This window comes from Eretmochelys imbricata, chromosome 1 (genome assembly GCF_965152235.1).
Source record: "Eretmochelys imbricata isolate rEreImb1 chromosome 1, rEreImb1.hap1, whole genome shotgun sequence".
NCBI classification, from domain to species: Eukaryota; Metazoa; Chordata; order Testudines; family Cheloniidae; genus Eretmochelys; species Eretmochelys imbricata.
In genome coordinates, this window is record NC_135572.1 from 108,196,691 (window position 1) to 108,224,213 (window position 27,523).

The following is a 27,523-nucleotide window of genomic DNA, read 5'->3' on the forward strand; positions in this document are numbered from 1 at the left end:
TAGGAATTCTCCCTTTCCAGCAGGAAGTTTGAGCAACTTCTCTGGGGTGGGGAAAGCACTTTGCCTAATTCCCTTTGCAAGGCATTATTCCTTTTCATCCACTTTCCTCAGGGCCAGGATGTGTCCTCGTCTAACATGGGCTGTATCTGCATCCACTGTGTGGTTTTGTTAGAGCTGCTGTGGTTTTCCAGCCAGGTTTTCCAAACTGCAGGAAGGGGTAGAGTTAGCTGATTGCATGAGATGGGCCATGGCACATCCTCTTAAGGTCTGCAGCACCTCACCTTATCCTTCCCTGTCCCCAGCGCACACTTCTGCAGTACAGTCGAAGAATTGTGCCTCGGATAGGAGTTGCTGAGGCACAATGCTTCCTGATGTTCTCATGCTCGCTCTGGAGTTCTGAGCCTAAGAACTGGCACTACAGTGATGGGTATGTGCACTCCATTACAAGCTCTTTGTATTATTATATCTCTGTATTTTCCCCACTAACATTCTTCTCCTGCATCAAGTGGATTAAAAGCTGTCTAACTCAGGGATTGGCAACCTTTGGCATGCAGCCCATCAGGGAAATCAGCTGGTGGGCCAGGACTGTTTGTTTACCTGCAGGTTTGGCCGATCGCAGCTCCCACTGGCCACAGTTTGCCATTCCAGGAATCTGAAATAAATCTGGGAATAAAGAAAGTAGTCCATACTTACATGATGGAGGACTCTATCCTGGGAAGCAGTGACTCTGAAAAAGATTTGGGGGTCATGCTGGATAATCAATTGAATGTAAGCTTCCAGTGCAATGCTGCAGCCAAAAACGCTAATGAGATCCTTGGATGCATAAACAGGGGAATCTTGATTACAAGTAGAAAGGTTATTTTACCGGTGTATTTGGTACTTGTATGACCACTGCTGAAATACTGTGTCCAGTTTTGTTGCCCACAATTCAAGAAGGATTTTGAAAAACTGGAAAGGGTTCAGACCAGAGCCACAAGAATGATTAAAGGATTAGAAAACATGCCTTATAGTGATAAGCTAAATAAATGAGCTCCGTCAGTGTAACAAAGAAAAGGTTAAGGTGTGTCTTGATTACAGTGTATAAGTATCTACCTGGGGAACAAATATTTAATAATGGACTCTTCAATCTAGCAGAGGAAGGTATAATACCATCCAATGGCTGGAAATTGAAGCTAAACAGCTTCAGACTGCAAATAAGATGTACATTTTAACAATACAAGTAATTAACCATTGGTGCAACTTACCAAGGGTTGTGGTTGTTTCTCCATCACTGGCCGCATTTAAATCAAGATTGGATGTTTTTCTAAAAGATATGCTCTGGGAATTATTTTGATGTAATTCTATGGTTGGTCTGTGTTGTTCAAGTCAGACTAGATGATCACAGTAGTCCCTTCTGGCCTTGGAATCTATGAATCTGTGAAAATCCTCCTCCCCACACATTTCCATCTCTCCTTTCTCCCCCACTTTAATTCTCTCCTTCCCCCAAAGCTTTCTCAGTATGGTCTGTGAAACCAACAAAAAAGAGTTTGTATAGCAATCCATTTAGGATATATGATGTTCTGAAAACTTTTAGGAAATCTTTCAAAAAGTGAATGACACAAATTTTTGAAATATCATAACTTCAAAACTCCTTTTCTGTTTCCCCCCAAACATCCCAGAAAAAAAATCTACCTTATCGTGAAATGTGACATATAAAAAATTCAGAGTATTGATTTCTTCTTGGCAAACTTGGATGTTGTGATTGAATATCAGGTTTATAATGTGAAATGACTTTAATTCTTAGCTAGCACTGCTCCATAACAGCTTTTGCCTTTGTAAATGCTCATTTTCACCCCTCTCAGCAGTATTACAAAGGCTAAAAAAAATGCTGACTTATATCAAAACAGGTGTAAAGTCCAAGGCTCTTTTAATACATTGTTTAGATAGCATTTGAAGTATAATGACCAGCTTTGGTCATTCTGTTTGTTATAGTTAAGGCGGAGAGAGTACAGGGTTGGACATCTAAGGATATATCTTCACTGCCAAAAATTAAAAAAACTGTGTTCTTAATTTGGGTTAGCAAACTCATGTTAAAATAGTAGTGAAGACACTGCACCTAAGCTTTTAACTTGGGTTAGCAGCTTGAGGTAAAGCCTATAGAGTGTCTGGGGTTGAACTTGAGCTGCTAACCCAAGTTGAAAGCTGAGTTGCTGTGTCTTCACTACTGTTTTAACCCAAGTTACTTAATGTGGGTTATCTAACCCAAATTAAAAAAATCACCTTTTTTGGTAGTGAAGACATATCCTATGATAATAAATGGAATAAAACAGTTTGCATATGAGGAAAGGGAGGCAAAAACTGAGTAACTTATTCTTGAGAGAATGAAAAGATGAAGTATTGATTCCAGCTAAGGCTTATGGTAAAGGTCAGATTCTATTTAAGATTGTTGTTGGACAACCCTAAAATGGAAAAAAAATATGTAAGTAAGAAAAGAAAAGTAGAACCTCTATTTTAAAAACTAATTAGCAACTGAGGAGAGTTCAATCAAAAAGTTCAGAAAATTCAACCTCTCAAAATTACATTATATACAGTAAATAAGTTGCAGTATAGTGCTTCCTTGACCTTCAAACCATTGCAAAGCAATTTACATTGTATTCAAGGTATTTGAATATGAAGGGTTGTCAACTTGGGTTGTCAACATCTACATCATTTTCTTTATGTAATTTAATCTTTTTTTTTCCTTTGGGGGAAAAATGGTTTGTATAACTGGTTCGTAAGGTTGGTGTTTGTAAAATTAAATTGCTACTGTATAACAAAACAATGTCACTTTCTCCTTTTCTAGAGTGTAAGCAGAATAACTAGATTAATTTATAGGGTTTTAGAATTGCGAATGGGTGTGTTTGTGTGTGTGTGTGTGTGTGTGTGAATGTCTGTATATGAAAGAGAGAAAGGCAGAGGGCAGAGGAGGAGACCCTATTTATGGAAAGCTAAGTCAAAGAAATTTGTTTTTCATTTAGTTCTGAAAATAGTGAAGCATTTATATTAACTGATAACGACCAACGAACTTCCGAGGGACGTATTTTAATTGTCTAAATATTAAGTGCAGTCATTAAAGCCAACTTGGTACTAGTTATGTCCCACATGTATATCTATATGTATACTGAATTAATAGGGTGTTCATGAATTCCCCTGGAAGTAGTGGTGCTGAAGCACTAAAACGTCAATGACTTGGCAAGCCTATATTTTTGGAGTTTACATTATTTTTTAAATAATTATTTTTCTCCTCCTAGGATTGGTGGCATTAACTTTGCATCCCTCGTGTCTGTGATTAGCTTTATTTGATGTATATTTTACCATCAAGGATGTTATTGAAAAGACAGTGTACGTCTTCACTGTTATCAGAAGAGTTCAGGGCCAGAACTGAGTTTTTCTGTACAAGCCTTTCAGCTGATGGGGAGAGTTTAAGTCCCCATGGTGCTTGAATAGAGGTGGAAATGTTAGTCTTCAGTTTTCAGTCATCAGTGCTAATTCTTTTATCTTCTGACTGCATTAGTGGAACAGACCATGCCTGTCAAGCTGTAGAATGTGCCATGACTGTCTTTTTTCTTCTTCTCTCTATTCAAAATCCTTCCCATGGTATGGAATTGCTTACAATTAGTTGATTTAAAAATACCTTTCCCATAATTAAAGAGAAATGACAACCTTAAAATAGTTATTTTTAAAATAATATTTTATTAAGTACATTTAAATTAATACACAGAAAGTTGGAAGGAAGTGTGTCTTTAAATAAAAATGGGTGTTTCTGTGGAAAATGTGATATTAAATACCTATATATCTACCGGAGAGATTGTTTGAACAGTTATTATATTTGAATACTTATCTGTCTATTCTTACCTGTCCTAATTTGTATTTGTCAATGCTTTGGTTTGTTGAACTGTAATATTCTTTGCTATGCCTACATAGATATGCATGTGGATCTTACCTTCAAGATGACAAAGATTTTTCTGTTAATTTCCTTGCTTTATAAAGAAATTGTTGCCAATGCAGATCTTATTAGGCACCTGGCTCTCCTTGCTTCTGCCTTACTGTAATACGTAGGGAACACCACAGAGTCATAGGCCTTGTCTACACACAAAACTTTCATTGCTTTAAAAATACCATTTTTATATTATTATTATTGTATTATTAAATTGTATTATCATAGTGCCTATGAGCCCTAGTCATAGACCAAGACCCCATTGTACTAGGTACTATATAAACACAGGGAAAAAAAGACAGTTCCTGCCTCAGAGAGCTTATAATTAAGGCTATGATTATGCCACGGAATCCGTGACTTCCATTGATCTCTGTGACATTTTCTGCCCCGGGCCTGGAGCTTCCAGCCAGCCCTGCCCCCACAGCTCTGAGCCCGTTACATTTGGTAGAGGGACTCAGAAGGGAAAAGAAAGAAGAGAAGAAAAGAAAAGGATGTCTGAAATCTACAAATGCCATACAATAGCAATCACATCTCTTGAAAATTTTCCAGGATCAGTACTTAGGCCAGATTACCATTTATATTCAGACTTCCCTTTATGCCACTCTGGTAGTAGAAAAAGGTCTTAAAGAGGATTTAACTGTTTCTTCCCACTGTAAGGCTGTCTTTATTCTGCCTCAGTGGTGTAAAATGGCCTTAGGGTAAATGAAAATTGCATCCCTTATCTTTATAATGTGTCTGGAAATCTATACTCCATACTAATTTAGCTTGAAGACAGCAATCGAGTACAATCAGTTAAAAGTTTTTTTTTATGGGTGAACTTGGTAAAAAATGCATGATTGTTTGATTCCAGCAAGAAGTGATGTAATGGGAGACTGTTTCTCAGGGTTTTCAGAACCCAAAGCAGTGGTAACTTAATTTGTTTTTGTTTTTTATATTGTATAAGGAATAAATCAGTGGGGACACAGCTCCTCCATCTGATGAATGATTGTTACAAACCAGAGTGCTTCACCTAAAATTACTTTTTATTAGGTCTTGAGCACACACATATATGTAATAGGTTCAGAGTACCCCCAAAATAGTTACCCAATGTCTGAGAGGGTTAGTCTGAAGTGAGTAACAGCAGGTCGCCAATGGCCAGTCACCTTCTTGTTGGGGGTTAGGGTGTTAGAGAAAAGTCTCCCAGGACTGCTTCCAGGAACTGCTTCAAAGTGTACTTTTTTACTTAATTTTTTATGGCTAACTTAAACAAAGCACATTACTTATAGTGTCTCCTAGTGAGTCGCCAGTTCTTCTAGCTCCAGAAAATTGCTTATTATCTCTTATTAGCAAAGCATTTTTAGTATTTCTAGACATAACAACAATAAAACTTATATGTCAGGGGATCGCAGAACCAAGGTAGCTGTCCATTCCCTCCCTTTCATTTTTATGGCCTGTTAACTTTTTTTTCTTCCTCCCATTCTGGTTAGCAAAAAAACTGCAAACTGCAGCAATTTGGCCTTGCCTATAAGAGCCCTGACAATTATTCCTAGCTATGTGGTGTTCTGCTTTTAATCAATGGTGGCTAAACACACACAAAATGTCTGTGATTTAGTTTGGTCAAATTCTGGGATTTCCAGAAAAGATTTTTTTCATCATTCCATTCAGCAGTGTCTCTATTAAAAAATCAAGGTGAAAAAACATCACAAGGGACAAATATGTTTGGAATGTTACAGCAAACTGATAAGTTGAGCCATAATACACAAGTCTGATTTAAACAGGCTGTTAACTGCAATAGATTTGCATAGGTATCAATTAAAAAAATAAATTAAAACAGAAAATCTCAGATAGATAATTTGGGAATACTCTACTTATGTATGAACTGATGATAAATTCCTCCTTCACAATTGTGAATACAAGGTGCACCAATATAATTTATTTATTTATATTTTCAATGTATTTATTGGATTTGATTCCTGACCTCAATGGCATGATAATGACATTTTTAATATAGCTGTTTTTTCAGAAATTACTATAGATGCAAATAGAAGCCTTTAGACCAGTGGTTCTCAGCCACGAGTACACGTACCTCCGGGGGTACTCAGAGGTCTTCCAAGGTGTACATCAACTCTCTAAATATTTGCCTAGTTTTACATCAGGCTACATAGAAAGCACTAGCCAAATCAGTACAAACTAAAATTTCATACATACAATTACTTGTTTATAGTGCTCTGTATACTATACATTGAAATGTAAGTACAATATTTATATTCCAATTGATTTATTTTATAATTATATGGTAAAAATGACAAAGTAAGTGATTTTTCAGTAATAGTGTGCTGTGACCCTTTTGTATTTTTAGGTCTGATTTTGTAAGCAAGTAGTTTTTAAAGAGGTGTAATTTGGGGGTACGCAAGACAAATGAGACAATGGATCATGTGGTGTCCTGGATGGAAGCTGGAGGCATGTAGGTAAGTATAGCAGTTAGTACGTTTCCTGTATAGGGTGGTGTTTATGTAACCATCACTTATTAGCACAATAGTGTCCAGAAAATGGACCGCTTGTGTGGATTGGTCTAGGCTGAGTTTGATGGTGGGATGGAAATTTTTGAAATCATGGTGGAATTCCTCAAGGGCTTCTTTTCCATGGGTACAGGTGATGCAAGATCCATAAACCTGGGAATCCTGGACGCCCCATCATCTCAGGCATTGGCACCCTGACAGCAGGATTGTCTGGCTATGTGGACTCTCTCCTCAGGCCCTATGCTACCAGCACTCCCAGCTATCTTCGAGACACCACTGACTTCCTGAGGAAACTACAATCCATCGGTGATCTTCCAGAGAACACCATCCTGGCCACTATGGATGTAGAAGCCCTCTACACCAACATTCCACACAAAGATGGACTACAAGCCATCAGGAACAGTATCCCCGATAATGTCATGGCAAACCTGGTGGCTGACCTTTGTGACTTTGTCCTCACCCGCAACTATTTCACATCTGGGGACAATGTATACATTCAAATCAGCGGCACTGCTATGGGAACCCGCATGGCCCCACAGTATGCCAACATTTTTATGGCTCACTTAGAACAACACTTCCTTAGCTCTCGTCCTCGAACACCCCTACTCTACTTGCGCTACATTGATGACATCTTCATCATCTGGACCCCTGGAAAAGAAGCCCTTGAGGAATTCCATCATGATTTCAACAATTTCTATCCCACCATCAACCTCAGCCTAGACCAATCCACACAAGCGGTCCATTTCCCTGGACACTACGGTGCTAATAAGCGATGGTCACATTAAACACCACCCTATACCAAAAGCCTACTAACCGCTATACTTACCTACATGCCTCCAGCTTCCATCCAGGACATATCACACGATCCATTGTCTACAGCCAAGCTCTAAGATACAACCGCATTTGCCCCAGTCCCTTAGAGAGACAAACACCTACAAGATGTCTATCAAGCATTCTTAAAACTAAAATACCCACCTACTGAAGTGAAAAAACAGATTGACAGAGCCAAAAGAGTACCCAGAAGTCACCTACTACACGACAGGCCCAACAAAGAAAATAATGGAACACCACTAGCTGTCACCTTCAGCCCCCAATTAAAACCTCTCCAGCGCATCATCAAAGATTTACAACCTATCCTGAAAAATGATCCGTCACTCTCACAGATCTTGGGAGACAGACCAGTCCTCGCTTACAGACAGTCCCCCAACCTGAAGTAAATACTCTCCAGCAACCACACACAACACAACAAAAGCACTAACCCAGGAACCTATCCTTGCAACAAACTAACTCTGTCCACATATTTATTCAAGTGACACCATCATAGGACCTAATCACATTAGCCATGCCATCAGGGGCTCATTCACCTGCACATCTACCAATGTGATATATGCCATCATGTGCCAGCAATGCCCCTCTGCCATGTACATTGGCCAAACCAGACAGTCTCTACGCAAAAGAATAAATGGACACAAATCTGACATCAGGAATCATAACATTCAAAAACTGGTAGGAGAACACTTCAACCTCTCTGGCCACTCAGTAAAAGATTTAAGGATGGCAATTTTGCAGCAGAAAAGCTTCAAAAACAGACTCCAACGAGAAACTGCTGAGCTGGAATTAATATGCAAACGAGATACTATTAACTTGGGTTTGAATAGAGACTGGGAGTGGCTGGGTCATTACACATATTGAATCTATTTCCCTAAAGTTAAGTATTCTCACACCTTCTTGTCCACTGTCTAAATGGGCCATCTTGATTATCACTACAAAAGTTTTTTTCTCCTGCTGATAATAGCTCATCTTAACTAATTAGCCTCTCACAGTTTATATGGTAACTTCCAACTTATCTGTATGTATATATATTTCTTCTTACTATATGTAAGAAGATTATGCATGTGTATAGTCCCATTGAAGTCCATGGATTATTCATGTTCTTAAGTCTTCGTAGGGCATGGGCCTGATTTTAGACTTGACATAGACGAGAGTGACAATTGGGAGAATGGGTTACAAAAGGCCAAGATTGACTACTAAGATCATGAAGTTATTCTCTAGGTATGTTTGCTCACTTTGTTGTTTCCATAACAATTATGGTTTATTTTTAAATGGGATGTTTAACTATTTGTGAATGACAATGAAAGCTACTGAATATTTTGTTTAAAACATTAATATTTATTCACATTTCTGAAAGAAACTCTAATTGTTCATGAAATATGATACCTTGGAGTCTCAATTATCAACTCTGATTAACTAACATACCTTGTTAATCAAAGGTCTGTCATAGCCCTTGGGGGTGGCAGCGAAAGAAGCCTCTACTGCAGAGGCCCCTCTATGAAACTGTAATTCTGTAGACCTGTATTCTCTTTTCTTTCCCAGTCCTTTTATGCTACTCTAATGGCATAAAAGGAGAGGAAACAACATCCTTGAAATAGCTCCTGTGTAACAGGTATCTCCAACTGATGTTGCATCCGATGCGTTGCATCCGAGAGTGCTAACGGAGTTGGCAGATGTGATTGCAGAGCCATTGGCCATTATCTTTGAAAACTCATGGCGATCGGGGGAAGTCCCGGACGACTGGAAAAAGGCTAATGTAGTGCCCATCTTTTAAAAAGGGAAGAAGGAGGATCCTGGGAACTACAGGCCAGTCAGCCTCACCTCAGTCCCTGGAAAAATCATGGAGTAGGCCCTCAAGGAATCAATTCTGAAGCACTTAGAGGAGAGGAAAGTGATCAGGAACAGTCATCATGGATTCACCAAGGGCAAGTCAAGCCTGACTAATCTAATTGCCTTCTATGACGAGATAACTGGTTCTGTGGATGAAGGGAAAGCAGTGGCCGTGTTGTTCCTTGACTTTAGCAAAGCTTTTGACACGGTCTCCCACAGTATTCTTGCCAGCAAGTTAAAGAAGTATGGGCTGGATGAATGGACTAAAAGGTGGATAGAAAGCTAGCTAGATTGTCGGGCAAAACCGGTAGTGATCAATGGCTCCATGTCTAGTTGGCAGCCAGTATCAAGTGGAGTGCCCCAAGGGTCGGTCCTGGGGCCGGTTTTGTTCAATATCTTCATAAATGATCTGGAGGATGGTGTGGATTGCACTCTCAGCAAGTTTGCGGATGACACAAAACTGGGAGGAGAGGTAGATACGCTGGAGAGTAGGGATAGGATACAGAGGGACCTAGACAAATTGGAGGATTGGGCCAAAAGAAATCTGATAAGTTCAACAAGGACAAGTGCAGAGTCCTGCACTTAGGACAGAAGAATCCAATGCACTGCTACAGACTAGGGACCAAATGGCTCGGCAGCAGTTCTGCAGAAAAGGACCTACAAGTTACAGTGGACGAGAAGCTGGATATGAGTCAACAGTGTGCCCTTGTTGCCAAGAAGGCTAATGGCATTTTGGGATGTATAAGTAGGGGCATTGCCAGCAGATTGAGGGACGTGATCGTTCCCATCTATTCGACATTGGTGATGCCTCATGTGGAGTACTGTGTTCAGTTTTGGGCCCCACGCTACAAGAAGGATGTGGAAAAATTGGAAAGAGTCCAGCGGAGGGCAACAAAAATGATTAGGGGACTGGAACACATGACTTATGAAGAGATGCTGAGGGAACTGGGGATGTTTAGTCTATGGAAGAGAAGAATGAGGGGGGATTTGATAGCTGCTTTCAACTACCGGAAAGGGGGTTCGAAAGAGGATGGCTCTAGACTGTTCTCAGTGGTAGCAGATGACAGAACAAGGAGTAATGGTCTCAAGTTGCAGTGGGGGCGATTTAGGTTGGATATTAGGAAAAACTTTTTCACTAGCAGGGTGGTCAAACAATGGAATGCGTTACCTAGGGAGGTGGTGGAATCTCCTTCCTTAGAAGTTTTTAAGGTCAGGCTTGACAAAGCCCTGGTGGGGATGATTTAGTTAGGGATAGGTCCTGCTTTGAGCAGGGGGTTGGACTAGATGACCTCCTGAGGTCCCTTCCAACCCTGATATTCTATGATTCTATGATTCTGTGTACAGCTGTAGGAATGGAAGGGGACTAGCGGAGATCCATTCCCTAGGATGGGAAGTATGACCAGAGCGTTATAAACTCAGGCTATTCTTAGCTGCCATACAGCCCCAAGAAGCCCATTAGAGCAGCCCTGAGCTACTGTAATTTATGCCATGGGCTAAGTTGAAAATTCAAGATGTTCAAAAGTGGCTTAAAAACATCTTTGCAACCTCCTACCTGATCTGTTCTTGTGTCAAGACCAGGAAAGAAGGGATTGAGAATTACAGCAGTGGAATTTAGCAGACATGAAACTCCATTGTAGTCCTCTAGTCCCATATCAGATGGGCCAGCCAGCTTTGGGAAAGAAGACAGCTGTCTCATTGTGGACTTGGCGGTCCCCTCTTCTTAGCCATTCAGACTTGGGAAAGCACCAGCTCTCTCTCTCCTGAAATTGGGGATTATCTGTGTCATTGATATTCTAAGGATTTGGGGTGTCACAAAAATGGGGCATGGCTATAGAGGTAAAGGAAAAAAAAACAAAATGTAAGTATGTAAATTGGAATCTAAATGCAACAGACACATTATTTAAAAGGTCAATTTATTGTATTTCAGGAAAATACACATTAACTAGATGCATTTTCTGCCATCTTTAATAGAAATATTATAGATCAGAGCAAAAAACATTATGAGGAGCTCTGTGGCTACAGTTACCAAATCACATGTGTACATTAGATTTTAACCCACAGTCGATAGAAGGTAAACATGGGTTAAAAGAGATTGCAGTCAGTAAAATATACCATTTTAATGGAATAATCTATAAATAGTATACACTAAAGTGTAGGTTTTAATCAGGCCTTCTCGTAGCAAAATGATGATAACTGTGAAATAGTCTGCCTCCACAAAGTCTGTTGTTGAAATGTGTTGGAAGTAAAACATTCACTCAAAGAGAAGGCAGCTGCTCAGTCATTTTTATTTAATGTTCTATTTAATTTTCTTTCTTTGTGATTTGTCAACATGAGAAAATTCCTTTATTTTTGTGAGCCCCACTCTAAGTGCTGGGTTTTGCATCATGAGCTAGTGAAGAATGATTTTTTGATACCAATGACCTGCATCATGAGAATATATAGGGCAATGTTGTCCCCTTCACTTTTGCAAGGAGAATGGAGTCAAACTATTGGAGTTCAATCAGGAGCAATAAAAGAGGGAAATGCCCACACTTGCACAGTTCAGTGCATTACGTTCTGGCCTCTACAAAGCTTTGCCACTGGGAAGGAGATGGGGTGGAGCTATGGAGGGCTCTGCAAGTCCTACTGATTTTTCCTACTCGCAATCTGACTGGGTGTTAAATATTGCTTAAAGCTGTTTTATCACCCACAGACTCCCCTCTGAAATGCTGCTGAACAGCTTCTGTGGACATCACAAGGCCTTTGCAAATCTCTTAAGATCTCATATGTTAGATCAGTTATACTCAGACTGAGGTTCTCAAGCCACAAGTGGCTCTTTAATGTGTCTCCTGCGTCTCGTTGCAGCACATGATATTAAAACACTGTGTGAGCTAATTATTAACCAATCTTAGTTATTAACCAATCAGGATGCTTTTACTATGTTATTAACTAATTGTAGTCGATAAAGTAATAATACTTGGTCAGTCATTTTGCTGTGAGAATTATATATACATATAAATGTTAAATGAAACCGTAAATTCACATACTGTGACTCTTTTGGGTAATGTTAATCACTAATTTGGCTCCTGAACCACTGAGCTCAGAACAGCACTGTTAGACGGTTAGGGACCTGCCGCTCATTTTACTATATGTGTGTGTGCGTGCACTTACATGCACACAGACACAAACACTTGTAATGAATGACACTAAAAATATAGGTGAACTGGAGGCGAAAGTGTAAATACATTTATATATTTTTGTCTAGTAACATGTAGTTTTAATAGCTTATGTAAAGAAACATTTTGTAAAATGATGATGCAATTTTTCAAAAATTGAAAAAAGTGAACAGTGCTACTGAATAAATTGCCCTTTACATTTTGGAAACCTGAGTTCTATGTAAATATACTTTAGGTTAGAAGAGAACAAATAGAATTTTTCTCAGTCTGTTCTGCATTTATTTGTCCATATTATGAAGCGAAATAATTTTTTCTCTTAATTTTGCACAATGCCTACCATATTCTGGACCATCCGAAAATAATAATAATAGCAAATGATACCTTGGGAGGGGAATGCAGAGCAGAGAGATTTTTTACTTCAGTCTGAGCTGCATTAACAGGGCAAAACTACATTTTCCTCTGTCCATCCTAATTTCATAGTCATTTATATATGTCAGTCTAAATTTTATCCTTGGCTGCAGCTATACAACCTCATGAAGCCAGTGATGGTGATCATGAGTAACGGAGGACAGTGTTTTGCTCATGATTATATGCAATTATAGACAAGTGTTAAATAACATATATTCACAGGAATAAATTACTCAAAGAATTCAAATATCTAAAGTAAATCGTATAGAGAACAATTGAGCAGCAAGGTAAAAATTTATGTTCTGAGAAAGATTGCAGAGGTTCCACCTGTGTATCAGAGAGTAGGGACTAAGCAACTTAAGGGGGGAGGGATAGCACAGTGGTTTGAGCGTTGGCCTGCTAAACCCAGGGTTGTGGGGCATTGAGGGGGCCATTTAGGGATCTGGGGCAAAAATTGGGGATTGGTCCTGCTTTGAGCAGGGGGTTGGACAAGATGACCTCCTGAGGTCCCTTCCAACCCTGATAGTCTATGATTATTTAGCTGTCCTAAGGGTGGTTAGGGTGGAATAACAAAGCATGGCTGGAAACTGAACACCAAGTCAGGCACTTGGAGGGAGGTCAGGGAACTCTGTCAGAAGAGGAGTCAGAATGCTACATGCAGTCGCTAGAGAACAGGGCTGTAGCCTGACATGGATGTTTTTGGCTATATTGATGCCTTGTGAAACTCTAGTAATGTCAATGGTGTTATACTCGGCTTAAATTTGTCTTTTCTGAAATCTTTGTTTATTTTTGTCCAACTGATGTACCTAAAATCTCAAGTGTAAAGCAACGAGGGGCAGAAAAATCACTGGATGAAACTCTTCTTTTGTTGTTGCTAGACAGATGGTCAGCAGTACTAGTTTATCTGTCAGGGTCCATCATAACACATCCACAGTTAGAACTGGCTTTCACCTTGGGGGCAGGAAAGTGCATTCAGATCTTCTCTGTGACTGTGGCCATGTCTACACTACAAAATTATGTCAACCTAAATTACACTGGCATGCAGCCACTGCAGTTATTACATTGCTTGTGCATGTGCACACTTTACTCATTGTGTTGGCGGTGTGTTTCGTCAGAGGTGGGATCTGAATCCATATCTTCTCCCTCCTAGGTGAGTGCCTTTATCACCAGGATAAAGAGTCATTCTCTTTTTAACCCAATGATTATTTAAGAATTGATACAATGTGGAACAGCTTCAGTAGGAGAGATTGAAAGCACAGTAGCCTATAACATAGTGGTTAAGACACTCACTTCGCAGGGTTGCGATCTGAATTCAAGTTCCTGCTCCCAAGTGGGGATTCAAACCTGGGTCTCCCTCATGCATGAAAATGCCTTATATATTAGGTTAAAGGTTATAAAAGAAGGACGGACACCATGCTCTTTGTCTCTCTCGGCCTCTTCTGATTTGCTGACAAGTTCTGAAAATGTTAGTAACAAAGTATTTTCTCTGAGTTTTTGGTTTGCTGGCCCAACTGCAAAATCAGTTATTTGCCCAGCTGCTGTCTTTAACTGTGAAATATTTGTATGAAACAAAAACATATATACCCTGTCCAAGAAATTTATATCTTGTATAGTAAATTCCAGTATTTAAAAATTTAAATTTTATTTTATTTAAATTTAAAATTTAAAAATTAGACTACTATTTATAGTACTGGTGCAAAATGCTGGGTCTTGCAGTAACAATACACTAGTGTTTGGGGCAATTATTGCAGCAATGTCAGTGGAATTTTTGTCTTGTTTTTGCACTTAGTATAGTAAGTAAGTATAGTATAGTAAGATTAATGCATGCAACTGCACGTCAGTTAAGTGAAAATGTAGCTCTGAACAATACTTACAAACGTGTTTGTTATTTTCATGCCCTATTTTTTTGAGCAGGAGATGTTTGCATGAATATTGATATATTTCAGCCACTTTGGCCACCACTGAGATGCCAAAGTACAGCAGTTAATGATTTTACTCTTTAGGTCCTATATGCAAGTGTATGTTATTAGGTAGATTATCAGGCACAATGCATACTTCATGCATGCAAAGGTATTTGGGAACCAAAAAATGCAGATAGATACTTAGTGGAAACTTCAAAGTGCCAAAGAATGTTAGATGATTTGAAAATCCCACTGGACATCTGTTTGTATCTCTTGGTGCCTAAAAACCTTTGAGACTCAGGTCTTAATGCCTTTCCTAACCTGATCTACGATACAGTGCACACTCTAGAAAGTCCAAACTCCCCATTTCATAAGAGTTTGGTTTTCTTTGTTAAGAAAATAATCAGACAATTTAAAAGGTCATCATATTCCTTATCTGTATGCTTGGCTGCACTAAGATTTCTTCCCTTAGGACTGCTCACAGGCTCCACGGGGTTCCCAACTTCTATATATCCTGCAGAATTTTGGAACTCCAAAGATTCTTTAGGTTTTCAGCCATGTGGAGGGAGGTTTTAATTTCTCCTTGGCTTATCCATACTCTCCCTACATTTAATAAAGCATCAAATTAGCCATACAGATTTTACAGAGAGCCACTCAGGCCAGGCAGGCTGTATAAAACATATGCTGCTAAGGCCAACATTTAAAAAAATATTTTAAATAAAATAAACAAACAAACAAAACACTGCCCTTTCATTAGATAGATTTCAATACTCTTTAACTAGTGTTAAGACCCCTTTTGTCTCTCTGATGTTTTAAAGATGCCTGAAAAGAAAGTCGGAAACAGGTCCAATGAAATACTCCTTGTAAAAGGGCACTCCCCCTATTCTGTAGCTCTACAGCGGCTGTGTCAATGCTCCTGGGTGTTTCAGGGTGGAGAAAGCCGAAGGTAGGGGCTGAGCAAGTGGCAGATGAGGCTCTAGGCTGGAGCACAGTGCAGTTGGTATCTTCTGTTTATTACCCCTTATGGGCCACGGGTTAATTTAGAGTAGCCATGAGTTTTCAAAGGGATCTAACTATATTGGTGGTTATGAGTGGTAGTAACAAGCTGGTTTTGAGCTAGAAGAACACACAGAAATAACATTCATGCCAACATTCCAAATCAGGGTACATTTTGGAGGGCTTGTAATTAAAAAGCATTTTGACTAATTTTCTTTAACCTTTGCAGAGCAATTCTCCTTAGCCTTCAAAGCAACACTTAGCAACCTGAACTCAGTTGAATTATGCTTGAATGTAACTAAAGAATAATTACATGATTGTTTAAGACCATTACATCTGGATATGGGTGCGTAACTGAAGTAACAGAAAGGATAGGGGAAACCTTGATCCAGGTTTGTATTGTGTGACATATTGAGGATCATCCAGACCAGTCAGAAGTTCTGTTAACAGCTGCCCTGTAACCAGGGGTGTCTTACGGCTGGGCAGCTATAGCTCAGAGCCCTGACAGCAGTAACCTGCCCACAAGCATAAAAGTATCACCCTGACTCCCACCAGCCAAGTTACTCCTTGCAGAGTGACCTCAAGAGTCCTTCCAATCCCAAGTCTCCCCCAAATCATCCTTCTCAAGTTCTTAACTACCAGACAGTTGGACTTTTCCCCTCTGGTTCATCACCTCTAAAGGAGTGACACCAGCACCCCAGTTATCAGTTGACTTTGGCACATACACTCCATACAGTTTTCACACCAGTGACCTGCTCGGGGTAAAAATAGTCAGTGTTTATTTAACAGAAAAATCACAGATTCACAGATGAAATAGTAAGGAAAGGCAAACACATACAAATTACATAGGAAATAACCATAAAGACTCAACTTCAGGCTTTATACTTCTATATTAGATAAATTCCATCTTCTAGTACCAGTTATGTATTGCCTTTGAATAGTTTCCCAGTGTGCCCCTTAGCTCTAGGGGAGATCCAGAGTTCACAGACAACCCCCCACCTTTGAGACTGTTACCCTCAGTTCTGGATACCTTTCACTTCAAATCTCTTCCTTTTTAACAGGGTTTTCAGGGATTTTTTTTTCTTTCTCTCAGACTGTGGTGATACATTCTGCAGGAAATCGCTCTCAACTTGGTAGTGGGGCTGTCTCAGTGTCTTCCTATTAACTGTAATGTTCCATCATTTCCTGGGTTGTACCATGGTTTGATATGTAAACGTTTGACTTGAGAGGTGCCCCTCCCTCATGGTGACCAGATATCCCAATTTTATAGAGACAGTCCTGATATTTGGGGGTTTATCTTACCTATTACCTCCGCCCCATCCCGATTTTTCATCCTTGCTGTCTGGTCACCCTCCCGTCTCTGTTGTGAGGTACATTTAAAATTGTAGTACAGGTCATGAGCACAGTATTCTACAAAGATGAATATATAGATTCATAAACACAGTCTATATACATATCTCATAATGACCATCAAGTTTAGAACATTACAAGCTTTCATAGAAAACCTTAGTCAAAAATTTTTTGATACACGGTAACATTGTATATGATCAGTTGATTGTTTGCTTACTCTTTGGGGTTCAAATCCTCTGTTTTCCCCTTGGGGTGTCGGGACTCACACATGGTCATAAGAAATGTGTAATTCTCAGGTAGTTGCCAAATAAAAGGTACTACAACTGGGGAAATGAGGAGGCCTTGTCTCCCGCAACTTCTGCCATATAAATTTCCCATCACTGTGGGTTCAGGATTAATACAGCAGTCCTCCTTGTCCCTATGTCTCTTCTTAACATTCCTGCATCACTTTATAAAACCAGCTCTACAATGGGATGATCAATACTAAAGAAGGAAAGGCCTGGTCTGAAGCTACAGATTTGACTTGGAGTTTCTAGATAGCTCATGCAAATGAGCTCCATGACCTCCAGAGACATGTAGGACTTCTTGATGATCATCTATCTCCCCCTGCTGATGTACTGAGGTGTTACGATCTCTAAAGCTACAGTAACACCCATGTAGCAGTTCTTATGTGGAGGAGCAAAGGATATGAGGTCTCAGTTGTCAGGTCTTTTGTTTTCCAATAATCTCTTGATTGCCTTGAAGGGTTGCATTAAAACTTATTTTCCTTTGGAGCAATCCAATTGTAGACACCGCTGGGGGAGTGCTTGATTTGATCAAGGGCCAGATTCATCCAGCAAATCCTCTATTCATTCCAATGTAATGTAATAGCTGTCTCACTAAATCTAAATGTAATGGATATTTGGGAACAAAGATTTTAAAATATTATCCATTTCCAGTACCTCATATATGCCTGATTAGACATATATGCTTTGTAGTAGGGTAGTCTGGAGGTTCTAATTATAAAGGCAAGTACTAAATAAAGGCTGATAAGGGCTCTTCAGTCATCAACTGTAGGACTTAGCTGATGAGCTGAACCTGATTTGGAATATATAATATTGATTAATTTTAGTTCCTTGATGAAAGCCTCTCATTAGGCAACAGTTGTTTTCAGACAGCTGTCATGAAGGGGTTACCCTCCAGAAAATCATGTAAGGGGCTGGAGAGGAGGAGAAGTGGAGAAGAAAATTACTACTTTCAAAAAAAGTGAATATTCATGTGCCTTTGTTTCAACTGTTATTCCTTATAGACAGCTGAAAAGGCACTATTGAAACAAAATTGATCAACTGGCCTAGGGATTTATGTTTATTTAGATTTATAAGACATTGACAAAACAGGTGCATATCTCAGGTCCTTGTAGTTATTTAAATACACAGCTAAACATAGAAACAAAACAGCCATCTCCAGAAGCAACTAAGTTTATCAAATGTTAGTGCCTGATTACAGGTACTCACTTAATCCTGCAAAGGCACCTGCCTGGGCAGATGGTGCTTCTCATAGGGCTGTAGCTTTCTCTTGGGTGCTATAATTGTAATTCTCCTGGAGTCAGGTGAATACACCAGAATATTGGCTTTCAATTTAAAACAATGTACATTTCTAGTCCTTGTTCCAGACAAAACATTGATAATATAAATCCTAAAGGCTCAAACATCTGAAGGCAAATAAACAGGCCCAACTTAAAAAAAAAAATCTGATGATTTCTAAGCCAGTCTCATGACTTTCTGGGGTCTGATTTGTGCTTGTTTGAATCTTGAACCCTTTGTGTGACTGTACACATATACATTCCCTTGTAGGTGTTTGTGCACCCAGTATACTTGATTTGGGAACTTTTGCCAGCAGTACCACAAGATGGCACATGCACCTTGTCTCTCCTCATGCTCTCAGGTGAAGACATGGCTGCTGCCTCCTTCTCATTTCTTTCTCACTGCCTGTGGCAAGAGTTGGCAGTCCCCATTACATTTGATTAGGTTAGCCAGCATCTCTACAACTTTTAGTGTGTAGCGTTAGAATTAGTAATAGACTAGTTAGTAAATTAATTATAGTTTAGTAGTTATTCTGAAGGATTTTAGAATGAAAAAATCCCCAGGTTTTAAGCAATGTGCCATGTGCAGGGCGGTTATCCCTACCATGATTAGGAACAAGAGCTGCTTGATTTGTCTGGGAGAGGATCATGTGCGGGACAAATGTTCTATTTGTACCTTCTTCCACATCAGGACAGAAAACAGAGGAACTTTCATCCTAATGTCCACCTCATGTAAGAGGTGATGCGTCCTGCGTCAGAGCCAAGCGCTGACCGTGAAGCAGAGGACTCAGCATCAACCAGAAGTTCCCTCCAGCTCCTTCTGTTTCAAAATGCAAGTCCAGTGATAAATGTCATGCTTCATCATCCCTGTCAGTCTCAAAGTGACCCAGACATTCTGATTCTAATAAAACCTCAAAGTGTCAGACTTCTCTCAGAAAATCTTCTGGAAGTCCTCCAGTACCAGTTTGAGGCTTCAGAAATTTAAGTGCTCACTGGTTCTATCTGAGGTGGCAACACTGACTCCAGCTCGTTCTCCTGTCTGGGTCTGAAAATAAATGTGGATGAATCACAGTTACAACTGGAACAGCACATAACCTTTGCAGGAGCGTTGGCATGGCCAAGACCGTATTGGTCACAGATCTTCATCAGCTTTCTTTCTGGTCTCTGATAACTTTGTCCTAGTTGAGGATCTCCTGTCTCAGAACCAAGGCAAGTCTCTACATCTCTACCTTCAGTCTGTCCATGTCATGGTTTGGATGATCTCTGGTTGAATTCTTCTGAGAAATCATGCTCTTGAGGGTTTCAGAACATATTGGTAAGCAACAGAAAGAAATCCACTAGAGCCATGTACACAGCAAAGTGGAAGAGATTTTTTGATTTTGGCATAATCTCAACATTTATCACCTCATCACACACAGGTCACATGGACTGGATTATCAGTTGCACCTGAAATCCTCAGTGTAGCGATGTGAAGACTCACTGGTGCAACTCCTCCTGCTGGTTGTCTTGGGAATTAGCTTTCCAGCACTCAGAGTGCCTCCTGGTGGCCGGTGGCTCACCTGCCTCAGGTTCACTCCCAGACCCAGTGCCCCTTTCCTCAGGGTTCTACCCACAGCAGTACCCCCTTACTCTGGGTCTCCCCTCCCAGGGGAACCCCCAGCCCTCTCACCCACCTTGCCTCAGTGGCTACTGCCAGTCGTCATCTAGACCCCGCTCACTGGGGCAAACTGCAGTCTGTCATGGCCACTCATCATTGGCAAGGAGGTTGGATAATCCCAGGCTGCTCCTCCCAGCCCCCATACATGCATAGGCCTCTATCAAGGCCTACAGCCTGGGGAGTTGCCAGGCTGGAGCGCCCCACCTCTTCCTCCCTTTCCCCAGCACTGCTCTGTCTCAAGTACCCTTCTCTCCCAGGCAGCCAGGTCTCTCTCAAGAGCTAGAGAGAGACTCCTCCAGCTCCTGGGCCCCCAGCCCTCTTATAAGGCCTGACTGAGCTGGCCACAGCTGTGTCTGCTTCCCCAATCAGCCTAGCTTGGCTGCTTTTAACCCCTGCCTACTGAAGTGGGGCAGCCACCCCACTACACTCAGGATTTGCAATTAGTTCTGTGAGCCTTCACCTGGCTTCTGTTTCTGTGCTACATCCACCAATAGACGGGTTTTGAATTTTCTCTCAACCTCCCATTTTCTCAATTTTTGAAAAGTCTACTCAACATTTACCCTCCTGTGTCTGATCCTCTCTAAACTCGTAGGACACTCCTCCCCCCAGTCCCTGCCTATGGAAACAGCTTCATTACCATTACTGTTTATGAAGATGACTTTTCCAGTGGTGATCACTTTTGCTAGGAATGTTTCTGAACTTCAGGCTCTTCTGACTGATCCTCCTTTCCCGGACTTCCATAAAGATAAGGTTTCCCTTAGGCCACACCCTAAGTTTATGTCTAAGGTAGAGTCAGCTTTCCATCTGAATCAATTGTTCATTTGCTGGTGTTTTTCCCTAAACTCCAATCTTCTAAAGCTGAAGAAACACTTCATACATTGGATGTTCGTAGACCTTTGGTATTCTACTGGGAGCACACTAGAACTTCTCCCAGGCTTTTCATAACCTATGCTGAGACAGCCAAAGGGCAATCAGTTCCAACTCAGAAAACCTCACATTGGATTTCTGACTGCATTAAGTTCTGCTACAATCTTGCTAAAGTCTCTCCTCCACTGAGAATAATGGCTCACGCCACCAGGGCTCAGTCCACTTCATCAGGCTTTCTGAGCAACCTTCCAATAGCTGATATCTACAAGGCAGCGATGTGGTCATCTATATGTACTTTTTCTGTTCACACCCAAACTTCTTGTGACAAAGCCAACTTTGGCAAGTTGGTGTTACAATTTCTGAAGTCCCTCCACCTATAAGGAAACTGCTGATGAGTCACCTGCAATGAAATGTATATGAGAACAATCACTCCAAGGGGAAAAAAGGTACTTACCTGCACAGTGACTGTTGTCCTTCCAGATGTGTTGTGCACATATATACATTACATGATGCTCCCACCTTCCCCGCTACTTTGGACATTATGTGCAGTGGTGCAAAGGGACAGAAATGGAGGTAGCAGCCACACCCTTTTTATGCCTTCACCTGAGAACACAAGGAGAACAGGGGCACATGCGATGCCTAGCTGTACTACTGGCTAAAGTCTGACTCGGGTGCACTGGGCACACAAACACCTGCAGTCGAATGTATATGTGCACAACATATCTTGAAGAACAACAGTTACTGTATGAATAAGTGACTGTTTTTGTTGGCAATACCAGAGAAGAAGGAAAATGAGATATCTGTCCTAAAGAGCTTACCATCTAAGTCCCTGAACCTGCAATTGGATCTGCTAGCACAGACCAGTGTGCCAGTGTAGAATGCCACTAAAGTTGACCCCTCAATCAGACCTGCTAGTTAATGTGGCTGTGCACTGGAATAAGGGTCTATGCTAGAGGATTCAGTTGCAGGATTGGGATCAGGAATGAGAGTAGGTGCATGGTGGTTTTATTTTTTACTAAAATTTAAAACGCTCATTTATGATTATTGAAATAAAAAAATGATTGTTTAACAACTGCAAGAACTAGAATTTTTCTGGTGTTTAGTTTATAAACTATATTGCAAAACCCTCCACTGTTAAATCTAATTTTAGCAGCTACTTCCTTATTGGTCTGCAGCAATCAGAATAAGCATGGTAACAGTAATTGATGCTTCTCTTGGTCTCCCCACTCCCTCACCTCCTTCCCCTTCCTTTCCCTTCAGAACTGAAGGTGTTGTTACATTAAAATAAAGGTGTCTAATCAGAGGAGTAATGTAAGATTATAAATATTTTTATGTTAAATGTGTTCATTGTTCAGTAATCTAAATACTTTTTTTAAAGTACATCTGGGTCAAGTTCTTATTTTAAAAATGTGCACTGCTGTTCAGAATTACTTCATTATCCAAATTCTGAAACATCTCTTATCTGTCTAGCTGCAAGTTTGACCAAGCTTGACCTCCTGTTTGTGACTGGTTCGTCATAAACATTTCTGAAAGAGGTGAACTAATGCAGTGGTGTCCCATAAAATGTATGGGATCTGAGGAATTCCATGTTATATCCTTCCCTCTATGAAATTACACTTTACCAAGGGAATGAAATACATTCTTCAGACTAACTTAAATGTCCTTCATTTCCTAATTTGTAATGTGTAGAAGGAACATGGTTTACTTAGCTCCAATTAGAAAGAAAATATGTACTGTATAGATAAATGCTTTTTCTTGTGAATGTTGCCTGACATTGTTTGGATGTCAGTTTCATGCAGGAAAATATGTGTACTTTTAGGTTTTAAATTGTGCTTTTAGTAAATAAGCCCTTTAGATAAGAAAGTGTGCATTAGTTCTATCGAAAACAAAAACAAAAAAACAATCCAACCAATATAAATGTGCTAAATACAAAATTATTCTGAATAGTGAAACAAGTACAGTAAAATAAAGACAGGTTTCAGAGTAGCAGCCGTGTTAGTCTGTATTCGCAAAAAGAAAAGGAGGACTTGTGGCACCTTAGAGACTAACAAATTTATTTGAGCATAAGCTTTCGTGAGCTACAGCTCACTTCATCGGATGCATTCAGTGGAAAATACAGTGGGGAGATTTATATACACAGAGAACATGAAACAATGGGTGTTACCGTACACACTATAACCAGAGTGATCACTTAAGGTGAGCTATTACCAGCAGGAGAGCGGGCGGGGGAACCTTCTGTAGTGATAATCAAGGTGGGCCATTTCCAGCAGTTGACAAGAACGTCTGAGGAACAGTGGAAGTGTGGGGTGGGGGGAATAAACATGGGGAAATAGTTTTACTTTGTGTAATGACCCCAACCACTCCCAGTCTTTATTCAAGCCTAGGTTAATTGTATCCAGTTTGCAAATTAATTCCAATTCAGCTGTCTCTCCTTGGAGTCTGTTTTTGAAGTTTTTTTTGTTGAAGAATTGCAACTTTTAGGTCTGTAATCGAGTGACCAAAGAGACTTTGAAGTGTTCTCCAACTGGTTTTTGAATGTTATAATTCTTGACGTCTGATTTGTGTCCATTTATTCTTTTACATAGAGACTGTCCAATTTGACCAATGTACATGGCAGAGGCAGAGGTATTTTCCACTAAATGCATCTGATGAAGTGGGCTGTAGCTCACAAAAGCTTATGCTCAAATAAATTTGTTAGTCTCTAAGGTGCCACAAGTACTCCTTTTCTTTTTAGTAAAATAAAGGTTAGCCAATCTTTTAAAGTAATCCTCTTCTTCAAATCCATCCTCAGAATGTGTTTTCCTCAACTCCCTAGTGCTGATTCATACTTTTGAGACAGTTTAATAGAAATATGTATTTTAATGGAACCAGTGTACAAAATGCTCAAAACATTTCATGCTGTATAAACCTCCCTCCCATTCCCACCCACTTAGACTAATGTCATCCTAACCCAGAAGCTGATCCCCAATTCCTATTGAAGTCACTGTTGTTTTTTTTTTTTCTGTTGACTTCAGTGGGCATTGGATCATGTCGTTATCATTTAAGCTCCTCAGAGCACAACTCATGTCTTCTAGTAATAATAATCCCTCATTAGTAGTACACTTTTGCCACTCAGGTTTAAAGAGAGGCTGTCCTTAGTTTGTAGCTATCACTTTAATAAGAGTAAGAGTAAGCCATACTCTTATCACACAGGCTTCAACTGGTCATCTGGAGGGATAAGGAAGGATTTTTTCCCCTTGATGCACAATTGACCAGATGTATTTTGGGTTGTTTATTTTTTATTTTCCCCTGAAACATTGGGGATTGGCTACAGCTGGAAATAGAGCATCAAGTCAGGGCGTATTAGGGCTCTGAGGAGGTGCAGAAAATCCTCTTTCTTAGATGCTTGGGTGGTATGTCTTGCTCAGGGTCAAACTGATTACCACATTTGGAGTCAGGAAGGAATTTCCTCACAGGTCAGTTTGGCAGTGATCTTCGATGAGTTGGGGGGGGGGGTCACTTTCCTCTTCAGTATGCTGCATGGATTGCTTGCTAGCATAATCTGGGCATATCTCACATAATCAATTCCCTGCCCTTGCAGGGGCCTCAGGAATTGGTGGTACCTTGGCCTTTCCTGTTCTCTGCCTGTGGCACACAATAATTTAGTTTCCTCAGGATTGAAATGTTTTAGTCTCACTAAAGTCATTGAGCTAAATATAGGGGTATCTGGGTGAAGTTCTATGGCCTGCGTTATCCAGAAGGTCAGACTAGATGATCTAATGGTTTCTTCTGGCCTTAAACGCTATGAAAGCTGCAAGGAAAAGTAATTAAATGTAATAGAAGTCACTTTTGTTTTGAATTGCTGTTGAAAAAGCTGTTGAATTGCTGTTGATAAAGCCACAGGGAGAAATACTTAAACTGAATAGAAGTTATGTTTTCTAAAAGAAGATACAGGACCCTTTACTGCAATCAGGCTTTCCTCAGTGATACAATTATAATTGTTTTTCATGGAATAGCACAAATCTCTTGTAAAAATAGGATTAGATTTGCCACCATATTGCGACTTGTGACTAATCCTCCTTAACATGGAAAATATGAAATTCTCCCACGGTTCTTACCACCTAGGAAGTGTGTGGCTTCATAGTTTCTGACATAATTTCCCCCTGACATCCCTGGGCCTCTCTTAATCAATCTGTCTTTATACCAAATTTTGAGTTGGATTTGTAGTAATATGGACATCAGTCCTTTAGGGATTTCACTGTAAACCATCAAACTCACGTTCATTGTTTAAACCTTGTGACAAAGGTGGGTTTTGTTTGTTCTGTTTTTATCTTCACTTTTCATTTGGAGCTTCATTTTCAAATGAATCCACAATGTGAAATAAAATGCTGTCCAGAACAAAAGACATTTGCCTAACTTCTGGAAACTATCCAAGACCCCTGAGTTTTACATATTTGCCTATACAAACAGTAAATTGGCCCTAATATTGGTGTACTCACAACTTTTGAAAACTTTTTTTAACTGTAGCTTTTAGATATAAAGATATAAAATGTTCTTAATTATTGCTTTTAGGCTGGGGCCAATGTGCTGCTGCAGGATGTTAATGGAAACATTGCTCTTGATTATGCCATTGAAGGGACGGAATCCAGCTGCATCCTTCTGACATACCTGGAAGAAAATGGTAGGTCAGCTCTTATTTTGGATTTTTTACCCTTTCTTTTGGGGGGCAGAGGGAGGTACAAGAGGCCAGATCTTCAGCTGATGTAAGTCAGCACTGAAGTCAAAGGAGCTTTTTTCGGAAGTGGTGTGGGTTTGGGTGCAATCACAATAATGCTGACTATGTGTGAATATCACACAGCACCAGAATTTAGAGAGAGGGAGAGAAATTGGAAAACCAGCAGATGGTTTCCGATGGTAACCATCTCAGATCTTCTGTCCATTTATATGGAGACACCAGAATGCTAATTCAGTGCAGAGAAGCAGGCCAGGGTACTTTAGCAGGTAAACCACTTAAATAAACAAACAATTTTGGCATGTCAAATCCAGGTACAATCTGAATTTACAACATTCAGCAGTAACTACTTGTAGTTGCTATGCTTCCCTTTCAAATGCGAGGAGCATAGCTTCAGGCTATTGTGATTGTCTTCTTTTACAGGCTGTAAAATATTGATCATGCACCTATTCCCAATGGAAATAATGTATATGAAATTTTATGACTTTAAAAAACTTTTAATTTTGCATTGATAGAATATTTTACATGGATTTGTATTGTTTAATGACAGATGACAGCAATCGTATATCAGGGATACTTTGTTATTCACTAGTTTAATTCCAAATGTAGGTATCAGATCTGCAGCAATATCTGTAGCAATATTTTGGCTGGAATATGTCAGTTCTGTTACACTTACATTCATTCACATTGCAGTGAGATCTAAAGCAATTTATGTATGTGACAAAGCATCCTACCAATGGACACGTGGGAGAAAAGCTGAATTAAACTGACAAGAAGATGATATCCAATGTGTGGGTATACAAATATAATCAGTGGTGTTTCCAATGGTTCACATATCATGATATTTTCCATCATTTTGTTTTCCTGTTGCTTGGACAATTTTTTACATTTCAAGAACTTTCTTGTTGGAAAATTAGATTAATGTGTGTTTGCCAGTTGCATGAGTTGCTTGAATCCTCATTGCACTGCAATATGCAAAGAGTTGGGGCTGCAAGAACTTTGGCTAAAGTTGCATTCAGCATGCATATTATACAGCAGAATGAATTCTACTTATTATACTACCAGTTCCAATGGATCTTCATTAAAATGTTCTCTGGCCCCTGTGATACAGGAGGGCCACGGAGCAGTGGGAGAGTGGTCGAGGGAAAATATATAAGCCTGAGGCTAATTAAGGTGTGATTCCCTGTAGAGTAGAGGGGGTGGCTACAGGTTAATTGGAGCACCTGTAGCCAATTAAGGCCCTGTCAGGAACCTACTAAAACCCCCTGCTTCAGGCAGTCAGAGAGGAGGAGGAAGAAGAGAGGACTGGAGTTTGGAGGTGTGTTTTGAAAAAACAGAGAGCCAGAAAAACCAGGGAGACCCTGCCCCAGCAGGGGAGGGAGACTCCCTTCCCCAGTGTCCAAGGACCGAAGGTACCCCACCCAAGGGGGAAGACGGTAAGAACCCGCAGGGGTTGAGTGGGGCTGGGACTCAGAGTGAGGAGCAAACCCAGACCCCTCCCCCGCTTCCTTCCTCTACCACCTTCCTGGGGCCCCAAGAGTAGGGGCAATGGGTGGCATCTTAGCCCCCCACCAAGAAAAGCACAGGACCCACCATACTAATATTGGCTATCTTGTCACACCCCCCAGTCAGGTTGTCTGTGTGCTATTTTGCTTATAAAAGAGAAATACATAAAATATAAATGGCAAATATTTTGGTGCTCATTTCAAAGAGATTTGCTAGATGCATTCCAGTTTTTCTAGATTCAAGGACAACTTATGGAACAGTGTCTTTGTACGACAAAATGTAGAGCTGGGGCAGAGT

At 40.2% G+C, this 27,523-nt stretch overlaps 1 protein-coding gene across 1 annotated transcript in view; it reads left to right on the forward strand.

The window, feature by feature from the left end:
• Positions 1–27,523, forward strand: part of MYO16 (myosin XVI) — a 474,546-nt gene that overhangs the window by 62,687 nt on the left and 384,336 nt on the right. The window contains exon 4 of the mRNA XM_077807065.1: positions 25,561–25,669. Within this exon, the coding sequence (XP_077663191.1) occupies positions 25,561–25,669 (109 nt within the window). The remainder of the gene's footprint in view (positions 1–25,560; positions 25,670–27,523) is intronic.